General features: G+C 43.2%; 1 protein-coding gene across 1 annotated transcript in view; it reads right to left on the bottom strand.

Moving 5' to 3' along the window:
- Window positions 1-265: 265 nt before the first annotated feature.
- KCNH1 (potassium voltage-gated channel subfamily H member 1) overlaps window positions 266-25,868 on the bottom strand; it is a 179,647-nt gene continuing 154,044 nt past the window's right edge. The window contains exon 11 of the mRNA XM_032185662.1: window positions 266-1,504. Within this exon, the coding sequence (XP_032041553.1) occupies window positions 656-1,504 (849 nt within the window). The 3' untranslated portion in view covers window positions 266-655. The remainder of the gene's footprint in view (window positions 1,505-25,868) is intronic.

The following is a 25,868-nucleotide window of genomic DNA, read 5'->3' as shown; positions in this document are numbered from 1 at the left end:
TTCTGAGGATGTTGTTAAATGTAATTGGTTGAGCAATATGACAATTAAGAAAAAAAAGTTCATTTTTTCAAACTTTTTACAACTCCCTTAACTCCCCCAAATGAACTTTGGTATCAAGTAGCACATGTTCATTCTACTGCTCTTTGCTTTATTACATGTATATGAAAACATACTGTGGCATTTAACAAGCTGAACAGGTGACTGAGACAGTGACAGCAGCAGAAAAAAAAAAAAAAAAAGAAAGAAAGAAAGAAAAATGCTGAAAATGTAAGCACCCTGGCAAGTCCTTATTCATATAGGCAAAACTGAGCTAACTACATAAGGCATGCTCCAAAAACCTAAGAGGTCACCTGGCGCTCACTGGGATGGCAGCTGCTTTCAGAGTTCTTATTCCAACATCCTGAGGGAAAGAGGGAGTGGGGGGAATGGGAACCAATGCAGAAAAGAAAAACTTTATAAACTGTACCCTTGCTGTCAAAAAGGCTTCAGAGTCAGCTGCCATCTTGACATGAGGTTGCAATTCCTGCTACCGTACCTTTTTAGACACAGGGAACATGCTTAGTGAATTGGTCCCTCACTCGTTTTTGAGATTAAATTTAAAATGTTAGGGGGGTGGTCTGTTTGTTTGATTGATTGTTTTTCAGAAAGAAACACCTCAGCTAGCTCCAAACATGTCTTTTTCTGATTCTGGAGACTGGGGCCTTGATATTTCAAACAACTCCTGTGGTGACTGGGAGCTTCTTCTTGAGGTTAATATCCTAAGTATCTCTGCAAGCTGTTTTTCTATATTGGTCATTTTTGTGTTTAAAGCCTTGATGTCCTCTTTCAACTCGTGTTTCACTTCCAGCATGGTAGCCTGAAGAGTCTGTTCTGGGATAGGATAAAAGGAATGCTTGACCTCGGTAAGGACCGGGCTGCGGTCCTGCGGGCTTCGTGTCTCCCCAACATTATCCAAGCGCAAGTCACTTTTTGTGATGCCACTGTCACAAGAGTCTGTCTTCTTCAGGGTAGCTTCTCCCGAAGCTTTAGTTCTCTCAGGTAAAGTCTCCATGGATTCTGCTTTGGAGACTTTGTTCCAGTCCTCACCTTTCCCACAGGCATCTTTGAATTTGGCCCAGCCTTTCCGTCGAGGGTAATCCCCCGACGCTTTGCACCCCGCGTACTCCGACGCCGGGGCCTGCAGCTTTGCCTGGTCGGACGCCCCAGACGTCGAAGCCGACTGGTAGGAGACGGGGGTGGCCGGGCTCTCCCGTACGGTCACCACGCTGGCTTTGACCACCGAGCGGGCCGAGGAGTGCTCGCCTAAGACGTTGCCCTTCTCCACGTCCAGGTCATCCGGGTCTCTCCCTCTCTCTGCCGCAAGCCGCGCCTCCTTCTGCTGCCTGAAGCGCTGAAACAGCCGGCGGACCGGGTGATCTGGCGGTAGAATCAGAGGGGCTTCGTTCTTCCTCTTCATTCTCTCCTCTTCTTCACGTTTCACGTCGCTGATTTTCCGGAACACAATCTACAGGGGGAAAGAGATTTTGCACAGTCATTAACTGCACCCTTCTCGAGGGGGAGAAGTTGTAGAGAAAGAATTATTTGAAAGAATTAATTATAACCAACAAATGCACAATCTTTGTGCATTTACAGCAACACTACTGCAGTTTTCAAGTGTCTTATTTTGTAAATGTGGCTTATTTCATTATTTAAGCTTATCTGTCTTACAACATCAGAAAAAAAAAAAAGCTCTCCAGTTCTGAGAAGTCACCAAAGCAGTGCCATGGTACATCTAATGACCCCAGGAAGAGTTACTTGCCCTGCTTTGTCTTACAAGAGACTTCTTGCATTTGTTTTGCTGATTCTAGGATTGAGCACCAATATTCTAGTATTATAAAGAGCCACTCCCATGTCTTACAGTGGCCTCATCCCTGAGTTACACTCAGGGTGATGTGTAGCACCACTTGCTACACATCATGCAAAAGTTCTGGTACTATTTTAGTTCAGTGGACTTTTTTTGCACAAAGAAACATTAATTTTCAGTTTACTTTCCTAATTATACCTACCTCAGCCTGTAAGCTAAGCAGTCCCTGTGGGAGCAGCCTAAATGTCTTTGGTACCAATGAAAATGTCATGGTGCCAACACAACCCCAAAACACAGCAAGGGAGCGTTTCTTCCCTGAACTTGATGGCAACACATTCTCTTAAAAACTCCATGTGCTTTACATTATTATTGGTATTTTTCAAGGAAACAAAACAAACAAAACTCCTATGGGGTATCAAAGGTGACCCAGCAAGCAGTTTGGTTTGAAAATGGCAGATCCCCATAGCTGAGGGTCTCAGTACGGAGCATAACTGCTGTATCCCCCAGCTTCTACTGAGCACTGTGCCACCTGATCTCTTCAGCTGCCTTTGGGAAAACCTGCTCTGAATCCTTATACTCCAGTGCAGAAATAGCTTTCAGGTTCAAATCATTATTAGCAAATGTGTAAATAAACCCATCCCTCTGTTGCAGAGAGATTTGAATTAAAATAAACATCATAAGCACTGCTTCACTGGCACACATAAAATGCGTGTTTCTCTCGACTTCAATGCTTCTTGACAGTTCTGTCATTGTGAAGCAGGGAGAAAACAATATCTTAACGCTGCCTATTTGGAAAGAAGAAGTTGTCAGACTTGGCAGCGTTTCCCAAATGCAAAAGAATAAAATTAGCGTGAAGGATATTTTATTTTCAAGCTGCAATTAGGAATCTAAATGTTAGATAAGAATAAGAAAACTGAGTACTTGACAGTACTATTTTTTTTCCCCAGGAAACTCGGTCTGCAGCAGGCTCAGTACAAAGTGGACAAAGAAGCATAATCCTTAGAAGTGAAGGAATACATGTAGCACTTACTCACAGGGTAGGAAGAATCAATACAGTGCTCCAGGCTAATGGCTTCGCACACTGGCAGTCCCCTGCTTTAACTGAAGGAAGGGTGTCAGCCCAGTGCTCGGCTTGAGCTCAGCCTTGCCAGGCAGGGGCTCGGGGTCATTCCTGCAGCAGGCTGAGGCTGGCTCTGGGGGCACAAAGCCCCAGCGAACCACGGCAGGGCTCCTACCACCTCATGCAGCCAGTAGCACAGGCTCCATGCTGCAGGACAAGAGAAGCCAACTCACCAGCAAACACAAAGAGGTGAGCGCTGGGCAACATGCTGCTGGCCGTGCCCATCACCCCCACGGGTCCCACTGCTTTCCACTGTGCCGCCTGGACGAGACCTGGCGGTGCTGAGCATACCTGGCCATGCAGGAGCTGCCACCAGCTTTCTCCCTGTGTGAAGCTCAGCCTCGGGGCCCTGACCATACCCACATCGTTACCTTCAGGGGATCAGATCACAACAGAGGAATGAGCAGAGGTGGAGGGAGCAGTTACAGAAGATACTGCCTTTGTCATGGGTACTGCTACCATGCCGAGGAGATCCCTCATTTCCATTTTGTGTATGAGGCCTTATACCAGCGACAAGGCAAATACACCACGGCAGCAATCACCTGCATGGACGCAAAAATGCAGCCCTCAGGTCTCCCATCCTGTCCAACACACATCTGTGTGACAAGCTGCGCTCATGCAACGCAAATCGAATCTACGTGCATGTTCCAGGGCACGCAGCCTCCAAATCTTGGATTGGCTTCTCTTACCGACCTCGTAAGACACTGGATAAATACCTGTCAGAGTGCAACTCATCTTTGGGAAGCCCAGGAAAAGCTGCCACTGGTCTCGTTTTTGGCAAGCTCCCCAGTGCCACATTTTCTTAAGAGAAATCCATAGTTATGGATTAAGCAGAAGTTTTATAACTATGCAAAGCTCAGCAGGAACTGAAAATACTGCAAAACTGCATTTTGGATTTTTGTTTTTGCTGTCTTTCTTGATGTTAAATGCAAGTCCTTACACATAAAAATACCCATAACTGCTTTAAATGGACTGCTTTCTTACAATTGTTGAGGAAAAAAAAAAATGGTAAAACAGCCAGAATAAAAGGCATTCAGAAAACGTGGTGGTTATGCTGACATATGTATACCTGCCCCCACAAGCAGTCGGAGTACAAAGGAAGTGAAAATAGTTTTATTTGTTATAAGGAAGAGAAGTCCAGACCTACACATCAGTTTTCATGTGGAATTTGTTAGGGCTACAAATATAAATTTTAATCGAAGTTAAATCCCAAAATGTGGCAAGGCTCCTCAGACAGTTTTTTAGTTCAATTTCTCTTTATCGCTCTCTCCAAGCATTCATTTTTTTCTGAGAAGGGATAGTGCAGAAGTTATGCATACAGAAAAAAACTAGTGGGAACATTTTAAAAGTATGTGAAGACCTAAATATGTATGAAGAACCTGAACTGCGATGAAGTAGCAAGAAATACAAACACCAGGCATAAAAATGCATGCATCACACATCCATTCTCAAGTCTGGTGTCATAACTCCATCTTTATTAAACAGGTGCTGCATCTTGTAGCTCCACAGGAAAGACTCACAAGCCAGAAACATGAGTACTTGGGTACTGTGGGAATATTAGCCTAGAATTGCAAAATAAAATAAAATTAAATTAAATCGAAAAATAGCTCTGTTCGGCACAGATTACTGCAGTCACCTCATAAACTCATGACTGAGGTATGCAGTTATGATGACTCAGTAACAATTTTATTTGTGGACAATGCACTCAGAGAAGTAATGCACGCATATGTCCCATTGACCTATGACAGCATAAACCCTGCTGCCACATTCCTGCCTGAACATGAGCAGTGTCCAAGGAAGAAAGACAGGATTACACCCAGAAAGATTTCCTTTCCTCAGTATTAAGCAGTTGTGAAGATGCCACAGTCTTCAGAAAATCTGGGGACAGGTTCCATCCTCTTTTTAACATGCAACAAGTTTTCAAGCTGCATTTGTAGAATCGATGCCTTTAGAGATTAAGGTCAAGATTTATCCCCAAAGTATTCAAAAACTCAGATGGACATAAATGAACACTCAAACTACTTATTTGGTTATCAAATGCAGAGTGCCCATCAACTATTACTTGGATTTTCCTGGGCTCAGCACTGAAACACAAGCATCATTTCAATAACACATCATGGGCATTTTTCATTGCTATGACTTCCCTAATTTCTTTACAATGGGACCAGAGGAACAGGCTGCAATGTGACTTCCAGTGTAAGGTAGGTCACAGGATTGCTCTGGAGGGGCATTCCCTGAAGGCCACCTCATAGCAACGAGATTACATCATTTAGAAAAATACTCCATTTGATGGCAATGAAGAATCCATCACCACGTCTTGATAAAAGATGCCTGCAATTTTTGCTTTGATACTGAGTCTGTCTGACATCAGTGACGCTTCTGTTCCTTCCTCCCTCACACTGTAAAACATTCGCTTTTAGAAACTGATTACAGAGTCTTATGTTCAAAAATCTCTTCAGAAGTAGTAGAGCTAATCAGGTACGACTCTGAAGGGTTTAGACAATGATGTTTTACTGATATTAAACAGCCAAAGTCCCAATGTTTAGAATTTTCAATTTAACTCTAAGCCTTCCAATTTTAACTCTTCAAAGACATTTGAATTCTTCCTTACCTTCCAGCATTTTCTATAGTCAGTGCTTAAATTCTCACTCTTGCTCATAGCTGGAATATGTAGTTGATTTAGTGAAATACGAGGGTCCCTTTAAAAAGGCAAGTAAAACAACTAATCCTACAACGAGTCTTTCAGCTGTTTCCCTCTGCTGTTTCACTGCTATCCATTCCTCTTCCAATCTCACTATTTGCACTGACCTGATGCTTCTCTAGCGCTATCCAGTATAGCTCCAAGTTGTTTCTCCTGGGCTGTAACAAAATGGGAATGGGCACAGGGCTGCTCACTTTGTTTCATGAAGACACTTCTGAGAACCTATCCCAAGTTGGCCATTGCAACACGATAAAAGCCTGACATGCACAACAGACAACAGTGTCGTCTCATCAGAGCAGACTCAAATATAGGTACGGTAACTTAAGTGCCTCCTCCCTTTACACAAAGACTGGGGTTGTGAGGTGAATAATAGGACGGGGGTGTATAAAATCAGACACAACACAAAGATGAGTAGGCAAGGATCGATTATATACAGGGTGATATGAAAACATATGAAAGCAACAACAGTGAATGATAGTGGAGTCACATTAAAAAAAAAAAAAAAGTTCGTGGTTCTTCACCTGAATGCAGTAAACATGAAAAAAAGCTAAGAAAGATATTCTGAATGCAAAAAGCCTGCATGCATTCAGTTGGAGAGCAAGCAGCTACTTGGTAGAGAAAGGCATTGAGGGCTACCAAACAGACAAAAGTGGTAACCTGCTCAGGAAATCTCCTCAGTTAAAAATAGTTGGAAGCTGCAGGAAGTTATTTGCAGGAATTGTCACAAAGAAAAACATTGTTCTTATTGCTTCCTTAGTTATCCCTAGGCAACCCTAAATGATTATATAGGTCAAATCTGGAACTGCTGCCTCAGTACCGAGGAAACATTTTCAGTGAAGGTGATAGAGGAAGTGCCAGAGGGAAAAACATCAGAAGAAAATATAATAAAGGCTCAAAGATCTGAACCTTAAACATTTGAGCAGGCTGTTCACGTATTACAGACAAATGTTTCCTCTGATTGCACCCTTCACTTGCATATGGAGAGAGGCAGGACTAACAAAGCCATTAGTTTGTGGTACTATGTAGATTTGACACAGCTTTGTAACTTCCTCAGGTTTGAATGAAATGACCAAAACTGGCGTGTTAATTTGGTACAACAGGGAAGACCTCTTGGTGCACACGGGAAATTAAGAAGTCCACTGTCTCCAGCTGCTGCTGTAATGAACAGCTTACTGGGGGGCTTCGCCATCTCTGAGCGGCTGGAAGGCTGCAAAATATACCACAGCGATGCTGTCAGCAGCACAACAGCAATTCATTTTCTTTAACACTCTGCCCTGAACGTATGCACGGTCCCTGGAAGGTAAAAAGCAGAAGGGTGAGGCAGAAGTAACGTGTTAGCAGCTGTATTCTGGTCTTGTTGTTATCTGATTGTAAATGCAAGCACTGTGCCAGCACTGCATGAGACCGTCTTGAAGATCAGGGGGAGCTTCATTTAAAACACATTATGAATATATTACAAACCTTATCCTGTCAGAGGCTAAAAAAGACCTGCTTGCATCTGAAGTGGAAAGGATTGTTCAGTCTTCCACAAAAATACCCGCATTTCTTTGCAACTTTGATTTGTAAAAACTGATCCAAGACCCACGGGAATAGGTAGAGATATGGATTTCAACACGTTTCAAATCAGACTGTCATCACGGAGTTACAATTATGAGGCTCCCAGCCACAAAGCTGCTGCTATTATTAGCTCTGCAAGCTTCCCTTCTTTCCACCTCTACAGCATGCACGAATACTGCAAGATTTGGCAGGTTGTCCTCAGCGTTAACAGCAAGTAGCATCGCAGCATTTTCCTCTGGTGCTTAATAATTCTCTTTCATGGATACAGAAACATTCACAGAGTCTGGAAGCGCCAGATATCATAAACAATTAAAAGCTTAAAATTACTTCATACGGTGCTCACAGAAAAGGGACTTAAGTGTGAGGAAAACAATTATGAAGAAGGCATTTATTACTATGCAGCCCATCTAGCATCTGCCAGGAACTGATGAAAATATCTTCGGGCTGATGTTAGTCCAATGAAAATTGGATCCAATCTTTTTCCTTTTTTTTTTTTTTTTTTTTTTTAGAAGAAACTATGAGAAAAAATGATAGAGACAGGCTTGGCAAAAATGCTTTTGACACTGACGTTGAAGAAGCTAAAGCTGCATGCGATCAACATAGTGTGCAATGGTGAAAAATCCTTATAGCAGCACATTAGCAGGTCACAGGGAAAATGGTGGAGGAACGAGACTTTGTCTTTTACAATTACAAATTCAGTCCTTAGAAAGGAGCGAATTAACCTCTCACGTAATATAGGATCGAAAGGGCAGGCTCATAAAGCTTCCCACCAAAATCTGCAATGGATTTCACTGCCATTATCTAGATGATTCCTGGGTTAAGCACTAGTCTCAGTTGCACCTCTAGGGCATAAAGGGAATTTGTGTGAGAAGGTATATGAGTACACAGGTCACATTTATGACAGGCGAGAGAACAGATTCCATTATGCACTTCAAGCTTCAAGGCACAAGCCACAAAACAGAGATACCTGTTCAAAGGCTGGTGCAAATTACCCAGTTTGTGTGTTGTCTGGCTTTGACCCTGGGTTTTAGCAGATGATTTGTATGTGGGACTTAGGGCCATGCAAAAACACACATCTGCAGTAACATGGCAGATGTCAGTAGGTCCTCCCCAGGTTTACTGGCTGCAACAGCAAGATTTGGGTTTTGCTTCTGAAGAGGCACAGGTTCCTCTCCAGTTAACGTCATACTCCTCCCAGGGCACTCCCAAACATGCCTATTTCTGAAAACTCAGAGCAAACCAAGGCTTGGAAGGTCCTGGTGGTGGGGCTGTAGAGGAGTGCTGTTATCGGGGTGCTGGGCCCAGGAAACCTCCGCTGTCCCTGGGGCAGCCCAGGAGCCGTGGGTGGGCACGGCCCCCTCCATCTCCAGGAGGGCGTTGTTCTGTGGGGACTCAGCCCTGCCCTTCAGGCAGAGCACTACCTGCTTACTCTTCAAAAATCAGACTTCTGGGCACAGCTAGATCATCAGTATGCAAGTGTTTGGAAGAAACGCTAATTCATAATTTAACGAGCACTCATGCTATACAGCTGAATAGAGGTAACAAGGTTTTTAGTCTATACAGTACGACATCTGGGCTAACTGCTACTGTCATGAGCACCAGCAGCTTCAACTGCACTGAAGCTCTTCCCTGTGACAGCATATTTTGTAGCCTAGTTACAAATTGTAGAAATACTGATTTGAATATTAGCGTTTAATCATGTCACTATTATTTATTTAAAAGTTCTGCACAACTCAAGGCTCCGCTCCTTTCTGTCAAACTCCTCATTCTAATTCATGTTTACAGGCTATGCTAGCGTGAGAGAAAAGGAAAAAGATTTTACAAAAGTACTACTGAAAATAAGGCGGAATTATGTGTCCAGAGCAATCAGTGGAAATAACAGATTAAATCTGGTTATAACCTTATCTACAAGCCTACACTAACAAGTTTTGAGCCTTCAAGAGATGCCTTTTCCCCAAAGTAGGATCTATCCATTGGTCAATAGATTGGATATCCAAAAATTCACAATTACGGAACATTTAGCAACCTTGTTCACTAACTTATGGGAAAAAAAAAAAAAAAAAAAAAAAAAGTAAAGAATAATACAGAAATGCACCAAAATATATATTGCTAAAGATCTACTAGATCTTCATTATTTGTGAGAGGAAAAGTACCTGTTACAAGCAAATACTGAACGTGTGGGCAAGGGCTTTGGGGAACTTGGGCTAGATCTGAGTGGGGAATGTTACACCAGCTGAGGACTGATACATCTGCCAACATTTGAAGTGTTCTGCAGAAACTTCTGGTTTGTAAATGAGGAAAAAATAATGTTCATGCTTCCTGCCTAACAACTGTCAGTAGTTTCCAGCAGCAATACTTAGAAATTACTGTTTTCATGGTTGTTTTATTTATTTATTTATAGATATATACATATTTTTGCCTTTTTAGCACATGTGGTGCTGGTGTACACACCCTAGACACACAAACAGCTCAGGGAGACTCATTTCTTCTTCTAGACCAAGACACTACCCTAAGAATTGCTTTAAGGAGAGCCCAAGGCACAGCAGGAATTTACCTCTCTGTCACCTAAATTACAGCTATACAAAATGTCACATAATCCAACATCTAAAGAGTACAGCATGCCTTCTCAGGAGTCAGAGGCTGTTTCCCCAAACCTCCCGTGGCTTGCTGCTATTTGTCAAATGTTTTCTGAAAAAAATCAGGAAATGTGTGTGAGTTAAGGATTTGGGATTTTTCCCCCTCTAACACAGAGACATCTCCACCTGAAATCTGAAATGGATGCAGAGGTTGTAGAGCTGAGGAAAACAATTATGTGTTCAGATAATGGTTAAATTTTGCAGTTTCAGTATTACATTTTAGACACCAGCTTCCCAATAAGATAATTTTCTCTTAGCCAGTGTCTCTCTTTCATGCTTTTTCTTTTTCCTGCTTTCATTTGTCTGCATTCTGTCATTAGACTTAAAGTGATTGACAGGTATTTTACTTTCCAAGAGGGTATCAAATGTGTTTTCAGATGTATTCAAATCAATCAGGCAACATCAGTCCCAAGAGCTTACGAGTCATTCAGCTACTTTTGAATGCCCACTCATAAACCAATCCACACAAACACAATGCTCAAAGTCCCTGATGTACAAGGCTTGTGCAGCTCTTGAAATTATAAACTGAGAATTACATTAAGCTCAGCTGAAAGTTCAGTGCATAAATTGCCTCAGCCAGAATACTGAAGATAAACAAACTAACCTGCAGCTCTGCTTAATAAGAGAATTAATCCTTCTCCAGACTAGCTGGCCCAGCGTGGCGGCACAGCCGTGCACATCCAAGAGCTCAGTCCCACTCAGCTGGTCTGTCCCCTCCCTGTTAAAGAGCACTCTTTGGATAACGTTACGCAAGAAGGAAGCAAACTGTTAATAACCGAATGAGAATCAGCAATAAAAAGTACATTGCTCGCTATTTCCCAAAGCAGCTGTCAAAGCTCTTCAGCCCTAACTAACAGCCAAGAGCTTAAAACCTCGAAAGAAAGAAAACAGTTGACTGTGGCAAGTTGTCTCAGATCTTCTCATTACCAGGAGCTCCTCTTCGCCAGCAGATCCTGGGAACAGGTCTCTGACAGTCTGCTGCCGTCCGGTCCATCTGGAGAGAAGTGATGGCCCTATCTTCCTTGTCAACTGTCAAACCTGGTACCTGTCTCCCATCCAGAAAATGCACAGATGAGCTAATTAAAATCACCAAGAACTGACAGATCCCTCCAAATAACTTCACGGAGAAACCTTTAGAACTGTACTTGGTTTTGTTTCACGTATTTTCATTCTGTAAGAGCAGACGCTTAGGTCCCATGGCAAATACAGACTCAAATGCTGATAGAGGTAGATGCTTCCCATCATATCAGTGTGCTTCATTAACACATCTCTAAATGTTTTACAATTCCTCAATCCTTCAAATATGACCAACTCCATTCCTTTTGTTTATTATTTATACAGTAGTGATGCTTAAGGTTGTATTATTCTTTCAGTTCATACACACACACAGAGCAAAATGCCATTATTCAATGTGACAAAATGGCCCTTTTCATGGGGAGACATCACAGACCCAACTCATATTACAAAATAACTGATGTCAGCCACACAACAATTTATGAGCACCTTGAAATGTTAATTGTGCTAGGTGTCCCTTTCTGCTATGGCTGGTAAAGGTTCACCCTTAAAAGTTACAGGGAAGAGATCCTGAATATCATTTGTCAAAAGACTCAGGTTTTTAAACACAACTAACTTGAATATTTTTGAGTTTCTCCTGAAGAAAACAGTTGCTCTAGAAGAGGTAAACACAATAACACAAGCATATTGTTTCCCAGCAAGCAGACTGAAACAATTTTAAAAAATATTTCTCATCAAATGAGTTCAAAAAATGACAAAATAAAATCCAAATATTGCAAACCTCTACAGGAGCAGTAGCAACTGCAAACTCAGAAATCCCTGGCACCATCAAAAGAAAGCCTAAAATCTGCATTTGGCCCACCCTTTGCTTATATCATGCCTCTCCTTGCATACAGATATAAGCAGATAATATATATTCAGAATAGTTTATTCATCCCCAAATGCCACTTCAGTCATCACACATTCAGACTGTGCTTGCAACTACTTTTGTTAAAAGATTCTGTTCAGAAAAATTATGCCTGTATCAGACTCTTGGACTACACAGTCATGGTGTTGTTTCCCATTTTCTTTGTAGTTGAGAGCACTCACAGACAGCAGAGAACAAATTCACTTTTCCCCTCTGCCAAAAGGATCTGAACAGTTTCCTTTCAGGAGCGTGCTCCAGTCACCATGTTAGGGCTGCTCAGCCAGCACAGGAATCAGTTTGCTTCAGAGGCACCCAGAAATGCAAGGAAGGAAGCTCTCCTTGCCTTCCTCCCCTCGCCGAGCTCTGCACTGTGCCAAGAGGAGCCCGTTCTCTGCAGCAAGGCATGGGCAGCAATGGCTGAGGTAAGTTACTCTGGGAAAGCTGCTCGTGGCCTCCCCTGCCATTTCACTTTGGATGCACAACAGAGCACCCTGTCTTCAGGGCTGCAGAGTCAGTCTCTGTCCTTTGCACAAAATACATTTCCAAATGAGTGAAATGAGTCTAAAAGCAAGGGCCGAAGGAAATCCTCCTGCCTTTAAAAGCAGGGATTTGAACTAAGGTCCCCCATCTTCCCTGTCAGTGTCGTATCGTGGGTAGTAATGGGCATGGATGTGTCACTCATGCTCTGCTGCTGGAGCTGCTCTGCTTTTAGGGACAGACAAGTATGTCGAGGGCAAGAGGGAGCAGGAGATGGCAGAAGTGGTGCTCCTGCCTGGAGATACAGGCCTCACCAGAGAGGTGTTGTCCCCACACTCTGGTTTCTGCTCTAGCAAATGCCTCCATCATTGCTTCAGAATGGAAAGTCTCTGCTGGAGAGGCTGCAACACCTCCTCCCAGAACCCCGTGATAGCAATTTTACTTTTCTCCTCGTCTTCTCTGATCAACAACAAAATGAACTTCCTGAGCCTGAAAGTTATCCCAGTTTCATCCGATAACCTCTTCGTTCTGCTTTGCAGCTCTAAACCTTCGTTTCCCCAAACTATGCTGTCTCATCTCATCTTACAGGCAATATTTCATTTAAGCTTTCACCTCTCCCCACATTTTTCCACGTTACTGAGGCAATGCAAAACATTTAGTTTTTGTTTGAGGGGCAGATTTGAAGAGTTCAGCTGTAGCTTAGGTGAGGTAGAGTACAGACTCTACCTTGCCGTGGTTACGTGCTTCTGAGTGATCAATAAGATATTGATCATTTAACTATCGTGCTTTGCCATCTCCGTCTCTTTAATGTCACATTGGGCTAAACTTAAACACCTGCGGTGACATCTCCTTGCTTCCTCCTAAGGGACACTGAAACACGGTTCCTCCTTGTTCCACTGTTCTGAGATGAGGGAAGAAGGAGATGTGACACAGATCTTGCCCTTGCTGCAGCTTTATATTGATCAAGCTGTCTCTCTTCCACTGGTAAAACTGGGACTGTAATTAACTTCCAAGCCTCGCTGAAACGTGGTGTATTTTGAGTTTCAGAGTTGTACCAATATGCAGGAGAGGCCACCACCAAAGCTGTACCTCAGGTAAGGAGGGAAGTGAAGCCTTGTAATCTCAGCTTCACAGCCCCGCTTACACTGCCACAGGCTTTGTAGTTGTCCACGTGCATATGTGGTTCATATTTACATAGCAGAAGTTTATTATCTTTAAAACATGAAGGTATTTTCAAGGAGGCTGTCATACTGTGTTTTATACTACTCATATTCTGGTCTCTTATTTCACACAAACTGATTCTCATCCCAAGTGTAGGGATATAAGGCACCGCCACCCTGGCCAGAAGTAAAGGCTGGAAGCTGCAGGCTCTACTCTCTCTTTCCCCCAAACTGGAAGAACTGCAGACACGGAGAACTTGGAGAAGCTTCTGGAAGCCCGGTGGGTTTGGTGCTGCTGTAGCAGGTGCAGTGACCTTCTGCTTTAGAGCCGTCACGTTGTGTTCCTCTGCTCAGGGAGAGGAGATAAAGGTTTGCCACACACCTCGTGCAACTTGGGGTACACAACCCGGGCCTTATGCCCTTGAGACAGAGTTGGGAACAGTTCCCACTGTAAGGTGTAACCTATAAGTGGACGCTTCAATAGGTGCTGTAAATGTCTTCTGTTACAACAATTACTGTACTTGACTAGTGTACAAATTTGTTTAACTGTTCAGAGTTAAGCAAACAAAACCAAAATTCACTCTCCTCCTGCCTCCATGAGAGCTAACCTCTCCTTTCTGCTCTTTCTTATGCCTTTGTAAGACATCCAGCCTGCTAGAGTTACTGGTCCCAAAACTCACTTAAACATGTTCAGGTGAGAAGATAGATGATCTTACCACAGGCGTAAGCTGAGACATGAAATATATACACCCAGAAAAGGAAAGTATTTCCTTAGCAACTGACGGCTGCAGCAGGCACTTCAGCAGTTAAGTGCGTATAGAAATAATACCAGACTGCTTAAGGAGAGCGTTTCAATACACTGGGAATTGTCACTTAATGGAGTACTCTAATTAGCAACAAAAAAGACAGTATTATGCAAACTCATGTTAGAATGGATCTAAATTCAAGCAATGGTAACAGTAGGTATAGCCCAGTTTACCAGTCTGAACCTGAATAACCAATCTGGGCATGCATATCGAGCAATGACACAGTCGAAGAATTTAACAGAGAGCCTAGGGAAAATCAAAGTGCTTGCACTAACAGCAAACAACACCGAAGAACCTCTTCCTGATGTTGTTTTCAACTAAACACAGAGTGAGTTGTCATTTTACAACTAGCACCAGAGACAGAAAGCAGGATTTTGGCAACAGCTTCAGCGTTCCACATAAAGGGAAAGCGCCCGTAGTTTTTTTGCACAACGACGTCCTCATCGAATGGACTGCTTTTAGGACCATGTCCCGTACTGCAAAATAGCCCTGTTTCTCCATCAATTGCATTATTAAACCATAAATTAGGATATGTCACCTAACTTCTGCATGCCCTTTAGAAAATCCCCGACTCCTCCATGAGCAGCCACACCGAAAGCACATCTCTGAGCAGGTAGATGTGAGCCATCACGGGGTGGGGGTGGGGGGCTGGAAAGGACTACCAGATTTTAGAGGACTCACAGGCTTGGCAAGGATGCATCTGCTCCCCCACCCCCACAGTCCTCTCAAATGCCCCTGAGACCTCCCACCACGTGTCTTCATCGCCAATCTGCCCATGGCACAGATTTAGATCAGGTTGCAAATTAAAGTCCTTAAAAAGACTTCATCTGGCTCCATGCTACCGATGGCACAGGGGCTTCGCTGCAGAGGTTTTGGCACTGGCTTCATACAAAGAGGCTACAGCGCTTCTGGGTTTCAAGCAGGTTTTCAAAATGCCAGAGGAGCAAACACTTTCTCTCAACAAGAAATAACATAACCCTCATGACTCCTGGTGCGGGCACTCCACATCAATCCCTGCTGAAGCCTGGGCGAGTCAGTGCAGAGCAGGTTTACATTCTTCCTGATTTATTCATTTTCCAAAACTTCAAGCTCCTCATCTATTCTAAATCTACAGAAACTCACTTCTAAAAGTTGTGGCTTCCTGCCCCTCTGTTCCCAATTTTTATCTCCTACTGGACTTTCTAGCAAACATTTGACTACAAAGGCACAGAACGGGCAAAGAGATCGGCATTTGTTACGCAGCGCACGGGCAAATTTGCTTCATATTCAGATGGAAACCATTTGGCTCCGAGGCACTGCTGCTCAGTAAATCAGCAATGATTTCCATTATTCGCATTGTGCTGCCGAGGCATCCAGCCCACATCGCCCGTTTGGCTGCAGTAGATGGAAGCACCAGGCAACTGCCAGGATCCAGCTTTTGCTCTTCAGCGACAGAAGGCTCTGGAAAACGCTGTCAAAGAGCGCATGGCATTGCCGGCAAGGATCGTTTAATCCCCCTGAACTCCAAAAACCACTCACTTGTAACTTGGATCTGATGTCAGCCCTAGGACAAGAGTCCCCAGGCAGGACGCCAGTACTGGAGCATCTCTCGATGTGCCTGATGCCTTGTCTGCATGGGAGAGCTGTGCACCACCTCAGCAGGTGGTAAATGAGCAGCCCCACTGCGTGCCTTGCCTGGGTGGCCATGCCTGTGCTCAGAGCAGAGCCCTTGGGACTGCCAGCTCCTGGCATGGTGGCACATGGGGCAGGCAGGACATCCTCACCACAGGGCAGTGGGTGTCTCAGACTCCTGGGTGTCTCATTGCCTCTGGAAAGTGGGTGAGGACAGCAGATGAACTGCCTTTGCTCCCTCCTGGCTGGTTGTTGCATCAGAAGAGGTGAATAGTTACCATACTTAGTCATTGCCCTCCCTTCTTTTCGCTCCCCGAAGCTCAGCAGCAGAACAGGGGACAAAGGGCAGAGGACAAAAATCTCCCCTCACCACACAGCTGAACCCACAGAGCCCTTCTCTCATGGACAGACAGTGGGAAGTGCTGGATATCGCCAATATCTCCTGAATATCTCCTGCTCTCTAACACAGTGCCAAACGCTAAACTTTTTAAAGGAGTTTTCTTAAAATAAATAAATAAGAATCCTGTACATTTGACCTCTCGACTTTCAGAAGGCCCTTGGGAAGATCTGTCAGAGATGTGCTGCGCAGGCTGAACATGGGTGCTGGGAGGAATGGGAGACGTGTCACGGGGGCCTGCTGCTTGGGTGGGAGTGACGCGCGGAGCGGCGCGAGGCATGCAGAGCGGCGCCTGGCTGCAGACCAACAGGACGTGAGCCCACCTGCACGAAGGCATTTGCTTGCAGACAGACCCAGGAACCTCAACAGCAGCTCCAAGGAATAAGGTGGGTGTCGCATGGGATGCTGGACTACACAGAAACGCCCTTTGAAGACGCACTGCCCAGGAGACTTCTCAACTGTCTGTCCAAATCAGTCTTCTCCCCCAGAATAATTTTTCTAACCAAGTTAGCAAAAGGCCACCTCAGCTTCTGTTAGACATTTCTCTGAACAGGGAAATTTGTCAAGTCCAACATTTTAAACAGATTTTGCCTTTTATACTAATTGTATTCCTTTTACTTAGCCCTTGCCATTTCACATATGACTTCTTAGGAAATAAAACATCTGGTTTATTAATAGAGAGGATTATTTCTACAACATTAATTTTGGTTAAAACAGCTGACATTCAAATTACTGCTCTTCAGAAACATCATCCATGGACCACTGCAAGTTGAAAAGCTGTTACTTAGTGTCATACATGTTTTTCAGCATTTATGTGCCGTACAGCTAAGTATTATCACCCGTTCTGCAAACCAGATGCCCTCAGCACATGCTGGAACTGAGTTTGCTGAAAATATGAGTTACAGCAGCATCATTTGACTTTTTTTTTTTTTTAACTTTTAACTTTTACATCACCTGCATTCAACCTTCCAGCTTTGTCTAGGTGCAGAGATGGTTAAAAGAAGATCCTTCTTACTTTGGTATTAGAGCTGCTCACTGGGAAGAGCCTCAGGTTGGCCAGGGAGGGCTGCAGAGCTGGCCATGAGCAGCTGGTCGCCTGCTGCTGCTACAGCATGCAGACCCAGAAGGGTTTAGCAGAGGCACAGGGTGCTGCAGTGATAACTGAGCCAAGTTACTTCACAGGAGATATTTTAACTCATCAGCACACAAAGCTCATCTTTGCCCAGCTCGAGGGAGCAGGATGCCTGAGAGGGAAAGCAGGGAGTTTTTCACCTTAATAGCTATTTGGCACATTATGTTGCATTTCATTATCTTCTTGAATCCATCATTCACTGGACACATCTAGCACATCAGAGCTTTGAAGAAGCAGTCACCGGGCAGATGAGATGATTTGGCTGACTGTGAGAATACCTTAGCCCATACACTGGGGCAGGGAGAAGCATGGCCCTGCTCTGCACCATGTCCAAATGCTGGGTTAGGCCAAGCCTCCGCTCTCCGAAAACACTTGGCCCTTGTACACGAATGTATTTGTTATTTAAGCCACATCTTGCCAAATGATCCCCGGCACTGGTGCAAAAGCAGTGAGTCACTCAATTGCCTGAGCATTTCCAAGGTATTTACATGCCTGAGTACAACAATGCTGCTCTCCGAGAGGCTTCCTCGCATTCAAAAACTGTTCAAGGACAAAGCTACCGACAGCAAAGCGAAGCGGGTGACAAGGAAACACGCAGTTCTTTGCTAAGGCACTCCCAAACTCGTTGTTGCTGTTGGCTTTGTCGCTGTTCCTGGTTTTCACGCTCTCAGAGACAGACCTTCCCTGTTACTGCTGTGTCCAGCACTTTAACTGTGTTTACAACCCCAGTGGGCATCAGGGCAAGGAAACAGCACATCTCCTCTCCTGCCAGCTCCATGCAGCAGTTCGGCGACCAGTCACACAGCACAGATGTGACCCAGCTGCTCCGAAACATCCAGCTCAGCCCCGACGAACTGGGGGTGCTATGGCAAGGCTGCTCTGCCTCCCTGCTGGTTACCTCAGGAGACACAAACCAGCCTCCTGCACTGCATGGAAACAGCCTGGTGACTGGGGTGGCACCTGCCAAACAAGTGAGATCAAAACTGGGAACAGAGCACGTCACCCTTCCAGTATACACAGCCCATTAACTCTCCTAGCCACGGGCCAGCAGGACGATGCCATATCTGTTTTATAGACAGAACAGAAGATGGGAGAAAATAAATGATTTATTTAAGGCCACCAGAGAAATTTCTTGCAGGGCAGAGAAATGGACTGATATCTCCCAAGTCTTAGATTAATACTACACAGAGGTCCTTCTTCCTCTTGTTGGCCTGGGGCTGGCTGATGGAAAGCTTTTTGCGCAGCAAGTAGTACCAGCCACTGCAGAGGTCCTGCAGGACCTAACTGCTGCAGAGTGCTGCATAATGTCAGTGGGCTGAGGAAGGAGCATGATGATCCAGCTATGCCTTGCTGGATTTGTAGACAGTCACACACCCAGAAGCAGAAGGTTTCTGGCTAACCAACGCGGCTCCACACACAGCAACAACTCGCAGACCAAACACCCAAAGGGAAGGCTGACTGGCCCGTGTCCTCACTTTAATTGCAGAAACAAACTGCGAGAAATCTGTGAGAGCACGAGACACTGCATTGAGATGTGTTCTGCATGTAAGGGAATCGGGACTGGGACGGCTCAGACTCCCCGTGGCTGATGGCAGCTGCTTGGCTATTTTTGTTGCTTGCCCATCTGACCTGACCAAAGGCACCGGAGTCAGGAGTCAGGACTGAGCTCAGCTTGCTCCTGGGGAGGTCAAGCACTCCTGGGCAGTGGAAGATGCACTGGGAAAACTCATCATCTCTGATTAGGCCATTGCTCTAATTAGGTCTTCTAAAATCAGATATTTCTAACAGGAAGCTTAAGGGCCTGAACAAGAAAGGGTGACGGATCTACTCTCTTTACTTTGTCAAAGCTGAGGCAGGGCCTGAAGTTGGATGTGCATCTTCCCCCTTCCCGCAATCCTCTGCCAGACTGAGGCTAAGCTTTGTGCCTAGCCACAGCTGATGACACCCTGTTAACACCGGCAGGGTTAAGCAACAAGGAGGTGCCACCACGGCCTCTACACGCTGCTGGACATAGCTTTAGAGCAGCACGGTTTTGTTGGAAACATTTCCAGTTTGTGTTAGGATTACAAAGTCAAACAAGTAGAACAGAGGAAAGTTCAAAGTGTCTTACAGATAACAAATTTGGTCTAATAACATATGGGAAGTATGTGCCATAAGCAAAAGGCTCAAAAAAACAAATCCTGTTCTCAGATGAAGCAACAGGCATCACCCGCATGGCTTCAATTCCTGGTCACTTTCTATCAATTCTGTAAACACCCAGCAATTGAAAGTCTGCTGTGCTCTGTCATATATAGACAGAGAATATAGAGAATCAACACAAAGATAACAGTGGGAAGAAAAAAAAGAAACAAAATGATTCAAATAAAGTAAGTGTTAGATTGTGTTTTTACAGGTCATTTGGTATTAACACTAAACACCACACTTAAACCCCTCTACAGGACATTCACAGGGTATGTAGTTTAACTTTTTAGTCCTTTTTTTTTTTTTTTTTAAGATGAGACCAAAAAGCCCTAGCTATAGTCTTTAGGTCACATTTTCAGCAGCTGCTGTCCTCCTGGCACAAACCTCACAGAAGGCTCCAGGACACAAAGCATTCGGAGTTCCTACTGGTGTGATGGCATTGTGTGTGAAGGAAGACAGCAGGTATATGGGAAGCTATTCATTTTAACAAAACATTTTAACATTCATTTTAACAAAAACATCATTTCTCTCCTCCTCTGCGACAACAAAATAATTTCATGTTTTGCAGCTTAGCAGATAGCAAAACCATGTGCTTCTGAAAGACAAAATACTGGCCACTGGCACAAGCAGGTTACCTGACTAAATGGATCTGTCAGCTGCTATATGACCACTGCTAGCAAGACCAGTAGAGTATTTGGTGCCAATTATAATGATAAACTCCAATATACTGCAAGTAGCACAATTAGCTATTGTTTTTTTGTGCAACAGGGTCCAAGTACATAACCATTTTTGTCCTACATCTGCCTTCTACTTGACTGTACATGTATATCTTGTTAACTACAGAAGTAAGGAATTAATTGAAGAAAATAAAAAGCAACATTATATCTCCATAGTCTAAATGTAGGGTGTAAGTACCAACTCCAGAAATTTTTCTTTTCCCAAGAGGAAAAAAAAAAAGGAAAAATCTACAGTTCCATAAGAGATACCATATTCTTTCTTATTTTAGAAGATCGTAAATGAACTTTAAAGTGAATGGGTCCTGAAGCTATTTTGCGTAGCAGGTCTCTCAGTAAAAATCAGTATGATTTGATCTGAAGTTTTTAACCAACAGTCAACCTCACTTATTTTTTGTTGACTACCTATCTAGGCTGCGGCACAAGCTTTAGTATCTGCCTGAAACAGATATACAAACAGTATCTGCCTACTTCAATACCACCTTTTGCCTGTGAATCTCAAGTAGGTTCAACTTCATAACAGGTTCTGAGGCAAAGAAAATATTGTTTCTTTTGCTGCCTGCATCAGGAGTGAAAACAGAGCATATTCAGCCTAGTCTTTACACTAGATGCCTGCAGGAGAAAGAAAAGCAATCCCAATTATCCTGGTAATGCAGGATGTTCATTGCAAGAACAAATATTCCAAGGGTCATATATGCCTGCAGAACAGTTATGTACAGCGCATTTAATTATCAGTGCTGTAAATATATGATTTTGACTTGTGTAATGCAACAGTAATATTCTGGTTGACTGTGATCAGTTGCTTTCAGGCAAGAAGGATGATGGTGAAACCGTGATTCTACCTGCTACCACTGTAAGGTAAATCGGGGTCAGTTTATCCTATAGCATTAATGCCTATACCTACTAGACTTATGTACAGAAAAAGAAAAATCACTTGAGGTAAATGCAAATCGATCTCACTCGCACAATGTTGTGCAGGTCCCATCAATTTGCATTACTGTAAAGAAACTCGTATTGTCAGACAGTCCCAGGCCAAGCTTCTCAGGTATAAAATACTGCAGACATAAAGTCTGTAATTTGCATATCTTTCCATCGCCAGATGATGATACTTCAGCTTCTGAGTGCTGGGGGATTTCAGCAATTCCAAAATCAAACCCAGATGGATTTAAAAGCCTAAACAGAGATTAAACAGCTGGATACTCAATGGAGCTGAATGCCCCCAATCTCTGTGCAGCTCAGTGGCTACGCAGAGCGCTTGGCACCAGCACTCAGCTCAGGTACCTCTCCTCGACCTCTGAGAGCAGCCCCCCGATACAGAAAACTCTCTCTCCCAGACTAAAGCATGCACTCTCAGAAACTAACTGCACCGACACAAGGCTTGTGCAGGGCTGGAGTGTTAAGAAATCCCAGGTTCTGGTTGCCTCTGACAACTCCCCTTTTATGCCACGGTCATTACTCATGCAGCCACAAGTGCTGCCCTCTAACCCAGGGCTCCTGCATTATGAGCGGTGCTGAGTTCATCACCTGCTCTCTTCCACAGCATTTTGCACAGCCGAATCTCTCAACCACAGGCATCCAAAAACATGTAGCATCCAAACCCTGCACAGCCCAAAGAGTAATTTCCTTGTGGGTTTTTTTCATTGCAGTAGCTTTTTCTTTTCTGAAGGTTAGCGCATTCTTCTCAGTGCCCTGTGACATTACAATGCATTGACCTGCAGAAGAAAGATTGTTTGAGTGCTCCTAGTACCGACTTGTGCTTAATAATCAAGCCAGACTGGTTCTTTAATATCAGTGCATGTTGTTCATCCTTTAACTTAAAACAAGGATCAAAATGTGTTATGATGTCTGTGCATACAGAAGCACACAAGCATTCAAGCTTGAAACAGTCTTTAAAGAGCTGTATGAATTAGGTGGTGCCTGAAGGATGACTTTGTCAGGAGCACAGAAAGTTGCACATTTTTGAATAGTCAGAAAAGGAGGGAAATGTCATAAGCCCCAGCGCAAGCACATCTCTCAAAACTGCTGGAAAGTCAGTAGGATTTTGGAAGTGTTTAAAGCCTATTGTAATTCAACACTTACACATACATGTCACCCCATACTCCTTTATATATATGTGTGTGTGCGTGTGTGTGTGTGTGTGTTAATTAAGGAGAACTCATCAAACTATTTTTTGATCTATTTTTCTATAAGACGGCTGTTTGCCATTTTTTTTTTCTAGGCAGCTCTTTAAGGAAGTGATAGATAAGAGGAAGAAACAGTAGTCTGAAGTAAAGGATTTCCTGACATGAAAAGTCTGTTTTCAAGAAATAATAATTAAAAGAAAAAAAAAAAAAAAAAACAGAAGAAACAATGCAGTACATGCACTGAATTATTTTTGTTATGAAAACCAGTGCTGTGAAAATAAAGTAAAATAAAAAAACTCTTTGAAGATCTTCGTATGCTAGGGCAGTAAAATTTTCCTTGAGTCTAAAGAAAATTCGAACAGAGACTACCTATGACTCGAGAAAATATATCTTCTAAAATGTCTGGTTTATCATCTTGATACATTTACATTGAAGAATTCCAAAGAAACTGTGCAACAGAGCAGGACCATAAGAGGCATGAGTCAGCAGTGAGTTAGGGCAGGATCCACCTATGCTTTGATTCAAAAGAGCTGGAAGAACTCCTGAAATGTAGAAGCTTTCAGAAGCAAGCAACTTGAGGAACATTATGCTTTTTTCAATCTACCCAATGGGGAGTAATAGGACAGAATTAATGGTGCTCTGCAAAAGCCTTGCAGTCAGTGAGATTATTGGTGCCATGTTTTTCTTATACAGCATATGTGTATGGATTTCTGTATATCATATTTATGTGCTGTGTTGTATTTACACAGTAAGTCAGGATTTCGTGCAACCAGAACAAGAAACCACTTCCTACACTGAGAAAATATTGTGCCATTTTCATTTTGTGTCAATGCACCGGACATCAAGCAGAGATTGCTCTGCAGTGCCCACACTGTGCAAAGCCACCCTCACCCTGAAAAGAAGGAATTGTCAACTTTCCGACAGATACCTGCTGTAACTCTGCAAAACAGGGATGACATACTCCAGCTAGTGGGGATTTCAATAAAAACAGACAAGAAGAAGCTCTGAGCTCCACTGAAGAGCCACTTCTACCACTGACAACCATACAAAGGAAGAATATCCTAGACAGATATTTTTGATGAAGTTATCCCATACCTTTTTAATTATTTTGTACAAAAAAAATTACAAAATTTTGGGCAAAAAGCTTACTCTTTTTTGATTCAATTGCCCGTTATAATGAAAATCTTAGAGATCATTTTGCCTTGGCTTCACTCCTTTAATTCTGCAGAAAAGGATAAGGATGCTGAAGAAGTACGTTACAAGCCTAGGTCCATCAAGGTCTCCTTTGGTGACAGTGCTGTGGGCAGAAGCTGTAGGCTGCCTTCCTGCATGGCTCTTTGCAGACAATCACATAAGAAAACCATTCTGGACACAAAGTGTATGAAAGACACAATACTGGCAACATGTGGTACAAGGTCTGGGATTTTGTCATGACACAGACAGGGCAATAGGTCTTTAAATTTCATTATGGGCCATTCCTGCCCTTAAAATTTAGGAGCACACCCATGTCCTCCTGATCACATCATTCGGAGGTGCAAGTTCAGGATAGCTTCAATGAAGTTACTCAAACTGCCTGATGTTTCAGAGTAAAAATAAATCCATACAAAAATCCAGCAAATGAAAAAAAAATCTCTGTAATTTTGGAAGACATTCAACCCTTACGTCACTTCAGAGTTCAGCATCATCATATTTCTCTTACCAAATTCTCTAAAGAAGATCTACAGTATCTTTGTAATTACAAGAATAAAGGTTACAAAACATCTTTAGAGCTTTAGTTGAAGTAAATTCCATAGCATGCTGAAATTGGGAGGCCAAGTGCTGAAAGTGGCTGTAGTTGGAGCCATACAGGAGCTCTGAGGACACCTGAGCCACAGCACTTACAGAAGTAAGTGCTGAAGAGCTACAAACTTTTGTAGTGCAAGCTTTCAAAGGGCCTTGTGACAAATTAAAGGAAAGATTAAAATTTTCAAGATTCTAACAACATCATATGGAGATGTTCTGAAGTTGCCTACATGCAGTCATTATTCTGCCTTCATTCACTGACCCATGTTACTTCCTTACTGTGCTACAATACTAAAGCCACTGAGAGAGTGCAGCCATTTCACATTCACGTTTTGCTCAGCCTGAATCTTTAATATCCCTATTTTACCCTCTTAGATAAGTAAAAAAGCCCTACTGAATAGCAGTGCCCAAATGAGCAATACCACTGCCTGAATTACCCTTGCTTCCTTCACCTTAGTTATGCTTTAAAGCCTCAATCTACGTTGGGGTCTGCAGTGCAAATCCTCTACAAACTTAATGCATTAAGATTAAATGCAAGCAGCCAAAGTCTGTATTTTCCAGAGAGGTAGCTCTAGGACACGTGGAGCATTCAGGAACCTACCTAATACATTACCATTTTATCCTTCCTTTAAAATCTTATCAAGGTCAAGAGGAAGGCAAGTACCTGCACACACTTCAGGGTGTTCAGGGTGTCTAGTTCCTGTTCCCATCTTAGAAAGGAGCTCTTCTGGGTTGGGCTGCTCCAAAGCGTAGATGTGGGTGTTCAAAATTTGGCTTTTAGTCAGCTATCAGTAATCTCTGTGCATTGCTTTATGTGTTCTTCATGATGAAGAACAGGCAAATTTCCAGACCATGTGTTTTTCACATTTATGTTGGAAGATGCAATGAAGAAATTAGGTTAACCTGAAGCAGGAGTAAGCATCAATTATATGGCACATTGTAAAGCCATCAGACACCAAAAAGAGCAATTACTAAACAGGTGGTAAATATTTTAATACATTAATGCCAAGGATAAACAGTAGAATTTGTACTTCTATGAGGTACCCCACATGAGAATCACCTGGTGGGAGGGGGGAGAGGGTTAAAACCACATGCATTAGGGGGGTATTTTTTTTATTTTTACAAACTAGAATATGTGCACATTAGATTTGAAATCAAAATAGAGCAGTCAATAAAGGTATGTGGATTTATGGCATGCTTGTGGGTTCAGACCAAAAGACCATATTAAAACACTTTTTCAGTTTTTCTATGCCATAGATAAAATCTTATTCCACTACCGTTCTGGTGACTCATAGGAATACAATGCCAATTTTCTTCAACTCAAGATTCTTGCATTAGAGCAGGTAAAATATATGGCTCAAGTTCAATAAACTGGGAAATACAGGCCTTGATGCTCATCCTTATGGGACAAGCAGAATGGATATAACTAAGCTGGTTTTATAGCACTGCATTTGATCAATCACAGCTGAAATGGAAAGCTCTTGTTCAAAATGTACGAGAAGTTCTCTGCATCATTTGCTCTCATTTCACGCTTAAGACACAGTAAGTGCTACTGAAACAAACAAACAAACAACAACAACAAAAAATGACTAGAAGAGAGAAAAGCTAGCAGACATCACAACTGAAACAGTAAGATTGTGCCCTGCATACATGACCCTTATGCTAAAATACTGCATTCCCTTCTGCA

The sequence above is a fragment of the Aythya fuligula genome, chromosome 3 (genome assembly GCF_009819795.1).
Source record: "Aythya fuligula isolate bAytFul2 chromosome 3, bAytFul2.pri, whole genome shotgun sequence".
NCBI classification, from domain to species: Eukaryota; Metazoa; Chordata; class Aves; order Anseriformes; family Anatidae; genus Aythya; species Aythya fuligula.
This window is presented reverse-complemented; position numbering and strand designations above follow the sequence as displayed.